The 12633-nt window shown below is 45.5% G+C and overlaps 2 protein-coding genes across 11 annotated transcripts in view; both read right to left on the bottom strand.

Moving 5' to 3' along the window:
• Positions 1 to 176: 176 nt before the first annotated feature.
• PLPP5 (phospholipid phosphatase 5) lies at positions 177 to 5782 on the bottom strand. Of its 4 annotated transcripts, XM_086703703.1 has the most exons (8): positions 5648 to 5782; positions 5346 to 5454; positions 4819 to 4909; positions 4332 to 4395; positions 3683 to 3807; positions 2829 to 2999; positions 1276 to 1464; positions 177 to 429 (listed from the first exon to the last, which is right to left on the bottom strand). In XM_086703703.1, the coding sequence occupies exons 1-7, from the start codon at positions 5713 to 5715 to the stop codon at positions 1304 to 1306; spliced, it is 789 nt and encodes a 262-aa protein (XP_086559829.1). In that variant the 5' UTR covers positions 5716 to 5782; the 3' UTR covers positions 177 to 429; positions 1276 to 1303. The 4 variants fall into 4 exon arrangements, with proteins under 4 accessions (XP_086559829.1, XP_086559831.1, XP_086559828.1 ...); XM_086703705.1 differs by lacking the exon at positions 1276 to 1464; XM_086703702.1 differs by having other exon boundaries at positions 177 to 1464; positions 5648 to 5781.
• A 619-nt stretch (positions 5783 to 6401) lies between these two features.
• Positions 6402 to 12633, bottom strand: part of NSD3 (nuclear receptor binding SET domain protein 3) — a 118675-nt gene continuing 112443 nt past the window's right edge. For all 7 annotated transcript variants that reach the window (XM_086703689.1, XM_086703690.1, XM_025922414.2 and 4 more), the window contains one exon: positions 6402 to 12385. In XM_086703689.1, the coding sequence (XP_086559815.1) occupies positions 12144 to 12385 (242 nt within the window). In that variant the 3' untranslated portion in view covers positions 6402 to 12143. The remainder of the gene's footprint in view (positions 12386 to 12633) is intronic.

Genomic DNA, 12633 nt, shown 5'->3' with positions numbered 1-12633 from the left:
AGTAAAGCGTGGCAATTACAAAATAAATACTGAGACTGTTCTTCAGTAATTGCAGGTATCAGCCTCTACTACCGATAGTCGTGTCACTTATGTCAGATGGGGAATCCAGGGTTTTATTTGGAAATGTTCTGGCTCTCGTGTGGTATTAAGGACCCAAAACACCCACAGTCACCATCTTCTTTGAATATCACATTTATTGAAGGAAAAAGACACACTGAAGATACAGAAACACGTAAGCCAAGGTTATATTTAATGTACGATTGTAAAGAGAAAGGTACTTGTAGGTCCTGTAGCATCTCCTGTAAAATTGTTCCTTGTATCCCATTTGAAGAAGGGTCACAGAAAGTTCATTTTTCTGCTAGATAAGCACATCTGTAATTTTTCTTTCCTGCCTTAGCCAGTTGGCAGAGTTGATGCATTTGGGCAGGTCTTCAGTCATGCATGGAGAGAAGGAAACTAGTGAGCACAGTTTAGGAGTATGTTTCAGTACTAGCAACTGAGGGTGGTTTCCACCTCATTTGTCCTTACCATTTTTTAAAACTGTTTACTTAGTAATTCAATAAATAATTTATGTCCACAGTATTTAAAATGGACAGCAATATTTGACTAGACTCAGGTAAGGTACATATGTAGGAAGGTAAAACAGCCAGAATTGGACATTTTCCTATATAAGGTTTGATGGAATTGTCACCAGAGAAAGTAAACAGAACCAAAATTTCAGTTGGTCATGCCCTGGATTTTAAGATTTTGAGCTATAGAAAATGGAAATTCATCTCTAGCTTCTAGGATATGTAGAGGCTTCTTCGTAAAATCTTTTTTTCTTATTTTAGAGCCTGAGCGAGCAGGGGAGAGGGGCGGAGGGAGAGAATCTTAAGCAGACTCCATGCTCAGCACAGAGCCCGAAATGGGGCTCAATCCCACAACCCTGAAATCATGACCTGAGCCAAAATCGAGTCGGACGCTCAACTGACTGAGCCACCCAGGCACCCCTTGCAAAGGCTTCTTTGTGAAAGATCCTTCCCAGAATGGCATTTAAATGAAATGTAAAATGCTGTAGATATTGGGATACCAGCTGGTAGACTACTGTATGATCTTTTTACCAAATGTGTGGCACAGAGCAGTGAAAAAGAACCTTGAACTTTGACTCCATGATAAATCCATGTGAGCAAAACTGCATAAACATATGGAGGCAGAATGAAGTGCTGATGTCCTCACTTGTACCTCTTAAGAGACAAAAGGTCAGAAATTCTTGGGCAGTTACGAAGGGTGATTCACCTAATCTCCACCGAGGTAGTTCCAATTTCTAAATACTAAAATGATAAGGATCACCAGGCTTCTGTGCAATGGGAAGTACAAGTCTGTCCTGAAATGGTTTATGGCATTCTGCGTCAGTCAGCGGAGGATAATACTGCCTGTAGCAGACATAGGCAAATGTCAGGCCAATCATGGATCCAACTAGTACGTCTGAAAGAGAAGAGATAAGGTCTTCTCTTAATCATATTAGACTCGTAAATCATGTTAAAACACCACGCGGTGCTGGCATACTGATACTGCGAGTTCAACTGTAGATCACTGCAGTAAAGGGAATGTCTCAATAAAGCAAGTCAGATGAATTTTTTGGTTTCCCAGTGCAAGATGAAAGTTACGCTAATACTGTGCCGTAGTCTATTAAGTGTGCAATAGCATTACATCTAAAAAAAAAAAAAAGCATATACCTTAATTAAAAAATACTTTATTGCTAAAAAAATGCTAACCATCATCTGAGCTTTCAGCAAGTCATAACCACTGATCACAGACCACCATAACAAATATAGTAATAATGAAAAAGTTTGAAATATTCAACAATTACCAAAATGAGACAGGGAAACACGAAGTGAGCAAACGTGGAAAACTGGCACTGCGAGACCTGCCTAGCGCAGCATCGCCACAAACTTCGATTTGCACAAGACACGTTATCTGTGAAGTGCAATAAAATGAGGTACGTGGTACAGAGACCTTGGCCCTTCAGGTTTCTCTACTTGTTTGGGCTGCAAAAAAACCTCAATTCCAGGTTTATGGTTTCTTTAGGCTTTCTCAGTTTTGTTATATGAGTAATAGGATTATCATCAGGTTCTTTTCTAAACCAAATCAAAACACATCTTTAGTTAAATAAGTGTAAATGAGCCTTTTTCCAAGTATACCAGATTGAATTTTTTAAAAATTCGGAATAACGTTTCACTTAATGATATTAACCCCTTTTTCATCATTTAAAGAGTTCTAGAGGAAGCAATAAACTCCTCAGGAGTTGCCTTTCTTTGCAGGAAAAAAAAAAAAAGTTTATTCTTTAGGAGCCTTAGGGCTCCTAAGGACTTTTAGGAAATACTGTCAGGTTTTTTTTTTTGAATTAGGAGTTTTCTGGGAAGGTACTCTGTCACTTGGATGTTTTGCTTTGTCATTCAACTTAAATTTCTTTGGTTTAACTACAATTTTATGTTTTCTTGAACTTTAGTTTCTGAACAAAAACCTCATGACAACAAACTTGATTTTTAAGACCCTAAGTGAATTGAGCTTTTGAGGTTTGTGGTAAAAAATTTCTTAGATAAAAATGAAATACGTAGTTTATTCTGAACTTATGATGCTTCAGAGTAATGGAAAATTTAGGATATTTCTCCTTAAAAGGAAACTGTGCTTTCCCATGCTCCATACAGCTGGTTCAGAAACCCAGACCCTCCCATACTTATTTGTTTATTCATTTAGCAGACACATTCAGCGTCTCCTCTGTGCCAAATGCTTGGGGTAAAATGGTGGGTGAAACGTGCGAACTTGCACGGCACGAATACCTCGCTTACCTTGCCAGTGATGCTTATAGTCACAGGTGCGGGAAAGTGCAATCACAGCTGCGAGGAGGAGAGGCGACAGAAAGGCACAGAACCTCCAAGACTTCCCACGGCCTTGTGGCGCGAAGCAATGTAACTTCCCCGCCAGGTAGAAGGAAGCAAAGGCCAGACCAGCAAATGCAACTAGAAGAGGGAAAACCTATAAGTGTATGTCTCTTAAAGGAAGCGCTGTCATCCATCTGCAAATAGGTGGCGGGGGGGGGGGGGGGGGGGGGTGGGAGGGGGACATGCATGTTTTATTCTTTCTGGATACCCTTCTGGTAGAGATCATTGATGATGGAGGAGGAGGAAACAAAAGGGAAAATGAAGGACTTTGTGTCCCAAAGTTAATATTTATTCTGAGAATAGTTTTTGGAATACTAACAATTGGGCGGGTTATTTAACTTCTCAGTGCCTTCGTTTCCTCATGTATAAATGGGAATCATAAAAATACTACCACCCACCTCATTGTGCTATTTTGGTTATTAAATGAGGTAAGAATCAAAAATGCCTTCCAAAGAACCTGACGCATAGTAGTCCTTCAGCAAAGGTTAATGCTTTTATAACTAGTACAAGATTGCAGGATCTAGGCAAATAATACAACAATCCTAAAATGTTCCAGATCTCATGAAGGTAAACTACTTCCTCTCTCCTCCCTGATTTTTGAGGCTCAGACTTGTGAAATCTTGGGGTTATTAAAGAAGGGGGGGGTTCGCTAGTTTCTAGATACAAGAACAAAACTAGTGAGATGATCCCATCCTCACACATTTCCTAGGTTAAATTCAGTGGCCCCCCCAAAAGGCAGAGATGTCAAGTTCACATCGTACAGGAAGAATGTCCACTGGGGAAGCTCTTCCGGCCCTCATTCACCACGTCCTTGTCTCCTGTGCACTTCAAGTCAGAATGGGCTTGCCCATCCGGGAAGCAGCGGTAGAAGAAGTCTGGGCGTGGCCTGAAAGAAGCATGATCTCAACACAGATCGCCTGACAATGCCAGAAATTATTTTTTGGTTTTATCAGACATCTGTAATCTGTAATCCATTTACTCTCGGTCAAATGGTGTCCCAGGCAAAATAATGGAAGTGGATTAGGACAGTCACCATTAAAAGAAAAGCATTATTTCCAGGGTCAGCATTTAAATCGGGAGGTGGGGGGTGGGGTGGGGTGGGCGGGAGCCGGTCCAGCACATGATAAATTGTTAGGGCAAAGAGCAAGTCACCCTGCAGCTTCAGCAGGTGCTCTAGAGGACGTGGACCCTGCTGCGGCTGTCAGTGGGAAATGCTGTTCAGGGCAGCGAAGAGCCCAAGTGTCACCTGCAGGACAACCATAGGGAAAGGGAGGAAGAGTTAAGTGAAAAAAGCAAGGTCAGACAGAGGAGGAAAGGATAAGGAGGAAGCTGTTGGTGCAGCCATGAACCACCTCCTGGGGGGGGGGGGGGGGAAGGGCTGGCACCCAGGTGCAGACCCTGCTCACTCACCTGCCCACTATCAGTTTTATTGTGTTGGTAAAGACACCGTTCAGAGCCAGGGCAAGGCTGGCAGCTGGAAAGCAAAGAAACTTACTGTTAGTTTCTGCCTCAGAGGCGCTGCATGGTCGTTGTCTCTTGAGAGCAGCCATGTCTTTCTGAGACAGGAATGGTCAGGCTCCAACCGGAGCTGAGCGTGGAAATAATTCTCTTAACGTGTTGTTGCACAGAGAGAACTTCTGCACTAGGCTGAAGATGTTTCCGGGGTACAAATTATCCAGTGCATATAGGCACTGCTAGGAAGTTATGTTCTTAGAGTGCTAGTTTTCAGTGTCATGGGTGACAGCACAGGTACAGGGGAGATAGGACGACTTTAGGAATGCAGAACCCCATGGTCTCCACCCACTGAGGTCACACCTCCAGTGGCTGAAGCCCACAACTCCCACCTTCTCATTCCAGCACCAAGGAGGTAACCCAGCCAGAGACCGCTAGTTCTTACCCAGGCAGGCCTGTCTGCTGTCTGTCCTGCCCGCCTTCTTGAGACATCTGGCCAGGAGGATCAGAGACAGTGGGGAGAGAAATGCAATGACCTGAACCGGAACATGGCAGAGGTTAAAAAACCAAACCCCGAGACCACTAGTTGTTAAAGGAGCTCCCACAGGGAAGAGGGGTGGTAGGGACAGCAGAACTCACATGTCAGAGCTCCCTGTTCCCCTGTCAATATAAGCAGCGTCAGACTGGGCACTAGCAGCTCCACCAGCAAGTAACACCATCACCCCATGATTCTAAATGACCAGTTCCCTCGGGCCATCCCCATCCTAAGGAACAGAGCTCAGAACATGGCCCTGGAGCAAAAACTGACATCTTGCTAAATTTGGATCCTAATCATAAGGAAACAAAATTTTTAGCACAAGGGGGACAGTAAGTTTCCGTTTTGGAGCCAAAACGACCACCTCCTGCTGCTTCCTGGCATTAAGCTCAGTAACAGGTACTAAGGGTCAGAAGGAAGGCTAGTTCTCCACGCACAAACATGGGCTTGGTAGGGAAATACTCTGCTTCCACATACGGATTCCGGTAAAGCCACATCTCCTCTGGTTGGATCAGCCGCTGGAAGGGAGGGAGAACCTCTGTTACCCTAAAGGAGAAACAAAAATGTGCAGAGCCTGTCGGCTTGTTTCCTGGAACGGCCGGGGCTTCCGACCTAGGGACCCCGGACCTTGGCCCGCGGGCGGCGCTCGAGGAGCCCCAGGCCGAGGCAGGGGCTGCCTGCCCGCCTCCTTTGGGGTTGGCAGCCCGTCTGGAGTGGGGTCCGACCGCAAGACGCTTACAGGAAGGCCGCGAACAGGGCGACCCGCACGCCCAACTCGGCCCCGAGGGCCGCCGCCGCCTTCTCCATCCTGCGCTTGGCCCCGGACAGACGCCGCGCTGACGTGGCTGCCGCTGCGGCGGCTGCGGGGCGCGCGCCCGCCCCCTGGAGGGCCGTCCCGGGAGGCCGGGCCTCGGCTGCTCTCAGAGCTGGCTAGCGGGCGCCGGGGGAACTGCGCGCGCAGAAGGCGGGCGGCCACCTCGCGGCCGGGGCGGGTCGGCAACCCCGGGAGCAGGAGGGGCGGCTCCGGCGCCGTCCCGAGAGCAGCACCTCGCCAAAGGAATGGGGAGCAAGCGGGGCCGTTCTAGGGTGCTGGGCAGGGAGCTGGCTCCCGGTGCCCAGCCAAGCAGCAGTTTCTCCGTGGAGTCTGAGAAACCGACCGGATGAGAGGGACATCTATCCCCGTGGCGCCCTTCGCCAACCAGTCGGTGCCTCGATATTCTCCTACCACGCCAAGCGGGGAGCGACATTCTCCAAGGACCTCACCTCTATGAATACAAAACCAAACCCCACGAGTGCGGCCCCACGTTAATTCGCAGCGCAGCGGCGGGGACATCCCGAAGGGCCCTGCAGTGCTGCGGACTCCCCACCGCCCCCCTCCCCCTCAGGGTGCACATCTTGGGCCATTCAGCCCTGCGCCGGGTCCCCTCCCTCCCATTATGACCCCTTGTCCAGTAGTTGTGGCAAGAAATGACAGGCAATGAACAAGTCCACAATTTAATTTGTAACATACAGGACAATTTATTGAAGTCAATCTCAAGCAAAATCTGAAATCAGTGGAATGTCATTAAGAACCTTTCCAAATTAATCCTCACGGAAGCAAAAAACACGTCTGAATTCCAAAGTAGTTGTCAAATAAAAAAAGGCAACATCTCAGTAAATATAATGTACAAAAATTTATGTTCCTACCAGCACACACAGTAGTTAGAAGCTTAAAATTACAGGCAATCCTAAATGTACTGTAACTAGTCACCAATAAGCTATCTATATACAGGTTAACCAAGCTTTACACGTTTCACACTATGCAGTAAAACATAGGTCGATCAACAAAATCCCCAAAATATCATGTATCTTGAAGTCTATGTGGCAACATCAAGTCATTATACAGTAATGCCCTAGTGGAACACCCCCCAGGGAAAATGAACACTAATCCCTTAGTGTCAAGAGCTTCTAGCCAAGCCACAGAAACCCAAAAGAGATTGACTTTAGTGAATATTGATGCTCTGTTATTAAAGACTCAAATCTCAAGTGATTTAGGCAAAATAACATTTCACAGGATCTACAAAGTTTATTACAGATAAACAAAGTACAGAAATAACCAGTCTACAAAGGTCATTATCATAGATAAAGATCACAAGAAAATGAAAACAGAATCTGTAGGTATCTGTGTTTGTTGTGCAATATCACAAGTGGTTACAAATGAATTTCTCATACCAATTCCAATTATGCACACACCCCCGTATATAAAAAGGACCTAATTATTAGCCAGTTGTAATCATCATTTAGCATCTTGGTCATCGGAGGCAATATGATTTTCTTTTTTGACACAGGGTATGTGACAGCACAAATGAGATAAAAGTAGAAAAGTAAATTTTATCCAGTCCACTCCTAAACTGACAAGAATACCTTACGAATACCTTATCTCGGGGATCTGCTGGCTGCTGAGAGCCACCAGCTCGAGTCAGAGGTCCGCAGCAGGCAGGGAGAGGGCGCGCTGGCACCCGAGGGTGCTTTCTTGCTAATCCGCAGATGGAGAAGGTCACGTAAGAAAACTAGGGGCTGAATAAATGACTTTGGCAACTGTTTATCTTTTCCCTTTGTCTTACACGTAATGGACTTGCACGGGCTACTGAGGCACAGGTCGCTCTCCTCCTCCTCCCCTTTCACACGTATGTGCCACAAGCACCTGAACTTGTCACCTAAGCAATGGACTGACAAGAAAAGAACGGAAATGTTTTTTGAAACACGCAGGTTACACCCTGCATTTCAGGAGTGCAACGTAAGTGCAAATTTTTGTTTTTTTCCCTACACAGGCATATATATTAAAAGGAAAGAGGAGGTGCACGGGGATAGGGCTGACAAAATGACAAAATAAAGGACATACATAGGAGATATTCATAAAAATGCTGCTGGTATTTCATGCAAGAGTCTCTTCCTCAAATGCATACATGAAATCTGAGATATCTGCTGTGGACACCCTCTCCCATTTGCAGAACTTTGCCTTTAATCCAAGCTAAAGAGGATAAGAGACTAGGCTATTTGTTTTCAAAACAGTATACAAAACAATGCTTTCTACTTCATAAATTTAAAAATAACTGTAAAATAAGGGGAATCTGAAGAGTTTCAAGTACTTAAAAAACCTGAATTCAATGAGGCAGAGGTCTCAATGTTAAAGTGACTACTTCGTACCTGTGGTAAACATGATCAGTCCCCGCCCTCACCCTATTCTACCCCTTCTCTCCCGGTCCCCGCCCCAGGTAAAAGTCGGTAGATTTCAGTATATACAAATTCCCAACTTTTCAGTATTTGTTAATACATGGCAAAGCTGTCTAATTACATCTATTCCCCAGCTCATCTGAAACTGGGAGTTCTACTCTTTGTTTACAGATAACCAGGGACCAATTCGAGGTGGCTCTGGGCCAAAGGAAATGGTTCCCAATGATCTCGTCAAGTCGCAGCAACAAGGCCCAACGACTTGGGGCGGCCAGATGCCGCAGCCTTGGAAGAAGGAAGTGGAGCGGAATTTGCGCTGCCCAGCGATCAAGCAACTTCCCAAGGTCATGGTACCTCACGGAGAAGTACATCAAATGTAAGATTCCCAAGCCGTGAGGACTCCACGGCAACTCGTTTCCTTACCCTGTAGGGACGTGGCATGTGGCAGCACCTTGACTTTAAGGTGAATGCTAAAGGAAGAGCGTGGGACTTAAAAGGAAGTGAAGGACGAGCCACGAGTCCCGGGCAGTCCAGAGACTCCCCCCTGCACAGCGGCCTCCCCACCCTCCACACTGCAGCTCTGGGTCCGGCCCTGTGGAGCACAGACCACGTGACTAGTCCAAAAGGAAACTCTACTTCATGAACCATGAAAGAAACGTGTCCAACAGCCTGCCCTGAGAGTCCTTTACATGATTATCTCAGAATTTCAAAACATTTTTCACAAGCACGTTTCCAAATAGTCTGTGGAAATGGCAGAAGGGAGCTAGGAGCAGCCACCAACCCCCCCTCCCCCGCCATTATTTATTTATTTATTTAAGATATGGTCCTGACTTGAACACACAGCTCCAAGTTTCAATGATTCTAAAAGGCAGCCTATTCTATAGCTCAGGCCATCATTTTTGAGAATTAAGGTAGAGGAGGAACTTGTTAAGATAAAAATGAAAATAAAACCCACCTCCCTCCTGACTCTAGCCCTGATTAGATATTACAGGAGTGAATCACTTCCTCCAGCTGCTTTGGCCTTCCAGGAATGAAGGGTCAGCCACCCCCTCCCAGCCCCAGGCGGCCCTCCTGACTCCCCTGTGACCGGGGTCCAGCCCCTTCCTGCACTGCACACGCCTGGTGGCTTCCAGGATTTCCTCTGTAGTTGTTACTGTCTGATTTCTGAAGCTTTACGCTGATAATCAAAAATTTTACATTCACTTCTTCCAAAGAATTAACAGGAGGCTAAAAAAAAAAAAAATAACACCATTATCCCATGCTGCCATGAGCTATCTCATTTTTGGACAAGAATAAAAACCAACCATCTATGCTCTGACCACACATACAGATTTAAAAGTTAACAAATACCAACTTAAGCCTGAGAGAGAGACACGTCTTTTGGAATACCTCACTGGCGAGGCGCAGTTAGCGCAACTCTCTCTCCCTCTCTGCTTCTATCACCTGCAACTTGGAAATACATGAAAGAGGTCAGGAGTGACACCACGGAGGTGTGAGGAGAGCTCCTTGGCACTGGCAGGACCGAAGCCACTTTTTGGACTGTTAAAGAGCAGTCACGGACAAAGACTCCAGAGCTGTGGTTAGCCACTTTGTTTTCTACCCTGATTTCTGAAATGGCAGAACAATCCTATTAGGTACCCCCCACCCCCAACAAAAACGATGAAATCTCAGCAGAGCTGTTACAGATACATGAACCAAACACAACACAATGAAGAAGCTGCATAAAAATACTTAAACCTAAGGTACCTGCAGTGCAGAGGATGTACCCTGGCTTACCGTAGAAAAGTCCTCAGATATTAAATAGCACTGAGTTGGAAACAAAGCAAGGAGAGAAGATTTCATGTTTGATACTATTTCAACAAGAGTTGCACTTCGAATGTTAAAGGAAATCCTTCATGTTAGTAAGTTTAAAAAAGCAAACATCTATCATATATATATATATATATATATATATATATATATATATATATATATAAAGTTTTAGTATGATAAAACCTAGATTTTCTTAAATTATTTTTTAAAAGGATATCAAACCATATAATTGCTCAAGAGCAATTATGTTGCAAAGAGTTTAGTGTTTTGGTGAAGCTGTACTTCATGTTACTCATAGCAATTATATTTGGTAACACGTACAGCATTTTCCATTTTGCTCTTTCTTCTGGGACCATGTCTGATCAATAGAATTACTGGAGGCCCAAGAAGTCACCTCAGAATTAATTGCTGGAATCAGGCAAATGGCAGTTTAGGAGCTTAAGTAAAGGAAGTGTAGTGTGGTTTTTGTTTGTTTTGTTTTTTTTTACAAGAGAAAACCCAGTACAATTACACATTTACATTAAAAAAAGAGGCACAAAACAGTGTTTCTTCTTTTTTCCAGAGAAGAACTCTAAATTGACAAGAAAAAAGGAACACGCGTGACACAACCGAAGGAATGTGGCCGAGCATCTACTCTCTCAACCTTCATAAGGTTCCTAGAAACTTCTTGAGGGAAAATAAATGCTACCAGGTATCAGCAACTGTAAGCAGTCAGAATCCACAGAGAAAGTTATAGTTCATTCAAGCTAGCCCTAGACTTCTACTTAGCACAGTGTTACAACAAGGTCTGACATGACTAATTACTTCATACCAGGAATACTGGAATATACATATTCCTAAACATGAAATGCAAGTGAATTTTGTGGGCAGACACCTTGGTACACTTGCATCTGTGAGATCCAAGTATCACCACCAACCATTTTTGCTAACGCTGCTTTCTCGGGAGCTTCCCTAAGTGCTTCCTACAACGAAGTGTGTTTGTGTGGCTCTTACCTACCCTGTAGAAGTGTCCCCCTTCCTCAATGGGGGCGATGTTGGTTACTAGGTAATACGAGATATAAATTGTCTACATAGAACTTGGGGCTGCCCCTACCCCTTCTGCCCCCCAAATTAGGAACTAAACCAAGAAACCTACTCAGATACAGCTCAGATTCATTTGTGTAGTTCCCACTAGGAAACATGGCTGAGCGGCCAGCGAGCTGACAAAGGGAATGTTTGATTGGGACAGGGAAGCAGAGACAAGAGAGGAAATGCCCTTAATTCTCTCCAAGATGGACGAGGGGGCTCCACTATACTGAACAGAAAATGGTGCTTGTATGATACAGTGTCTGGTCTGGGCCTCTCGTCTCCCCTTATCTGCCTTTGTCAGTGTGCCAGGATAGAGGGGGGATGACCACTCACGTCCACATAAACACACTTCATCAAAAATGTCCACGATCAATGGAAAATATTTCCAACTCAGTGAACGCACCCCCTTCTGTCTTTCTCCAAAACCCAAAACCACATTACATTCCTTTCTAGGTAGAGTTATCACGTCATAAAGCCCACCTAGGTTAAGACCACAGAGGTAAAATCCACTGAGGCATTTTGTTCTCAAGAGGCCAGATCCAATACTCCCATAAAGCCCTTCTCTGAGACTATGAAAGACGTTCTGAAGGGAAAGAGAAATCAGCCTCCCTACTGCTCAGCAAAGAGGTATATGAAGATCATCAGAGCCTTTTCCAGAGGGCCTGCTCCAGCTCCTACGTGAGACGCACACGCACACTGAACAGACTACCTGACTACATTTCTTAAGATAAAAAAAAAAAAAAAAAAGAAAATAAATAAAGGAATGATGGCTACTTTTGCTTTTTACATACAAGGAACACATCCTAGACTTCAAATTTATCTCATTAACATAACTTTCTCTTCTAAAAGCGAAGACATCTCTTTTTCCAGCTGCAAAGGCATTGAAGCACAATAAAAGGCAAGAAAAGACCAAGGGAATCTGGCCCGCTACAGAAGAGGCCGCAAGCTGACAAAACAGAACCAGATCCCAGCAATTGCTCCTGCCCGCGCCACCCGGCTCCCCATTCGCACTTCAGTAAGGCAGCGCTGAAGGCCAAGGCCGCGCACCGCAGCCGGCTCTTCTTCCACTAACGCGTCACTGATTCCCCTTTTTTCTTTTCTTTTTGTCATTTCAATAAAAAGAAAAAAAAGAAATCACCACCCATTTATTCTCTCAGGTCTTCTCCACGATCCTGCGATTCCAACTTGCATTTGATCTTGCTCCAGTACTCTGCCGACACAGGAGATTCGGGGTCGTGCTCCGAGCAGCAGAGCCGGCCTTCCAGGGCCGAGGGAACCAGAGCGCCCTCTCGGTGATCTTTACAGAAGGAGCGCGGGCAGAACTCGCAGAAGGAGACGGCGGCACTGCCGCACTCCCCGCACTGGTGCCACGGGCACTCCCACTTTCCTAGTGAGGGGTGGGGACAGGGAAAAGAGCCCCATCAGTGCCCGCCTCGACGACCCGTGAAACACTCCCGTTCCCACCGTCTTCTCTGATTGGAGACCGAGTTCACCTGAGCACCACTCCGAATTTCAGCCAAACTTACGAGCAGGTGCACCGGTGAGCCCGGAGGCGTGCTGCTGCCCGAAACTCAAAGCCACAGGAGCCAACTGCTCACCCAGGGCAATAGGGACACAGAGACCAGTCTCTGCTGG

The sequence above is a fragment of the Puma concolor genome, chromosome B1, assembly GCF_028749965.1.
Source record: "Puma concolor isolate L17-30 chromosome B1, mPumCon1.1.hap2, whole genome shotgun sequence".
NCBI lineage: Eukaryota > Metazoa > Chordata > Mammalia > Carnivora > Felidae > Puma > Puma concolor.
This window is presented reverse-complemented; position numbering and strand designations above follow the sequence as displayed.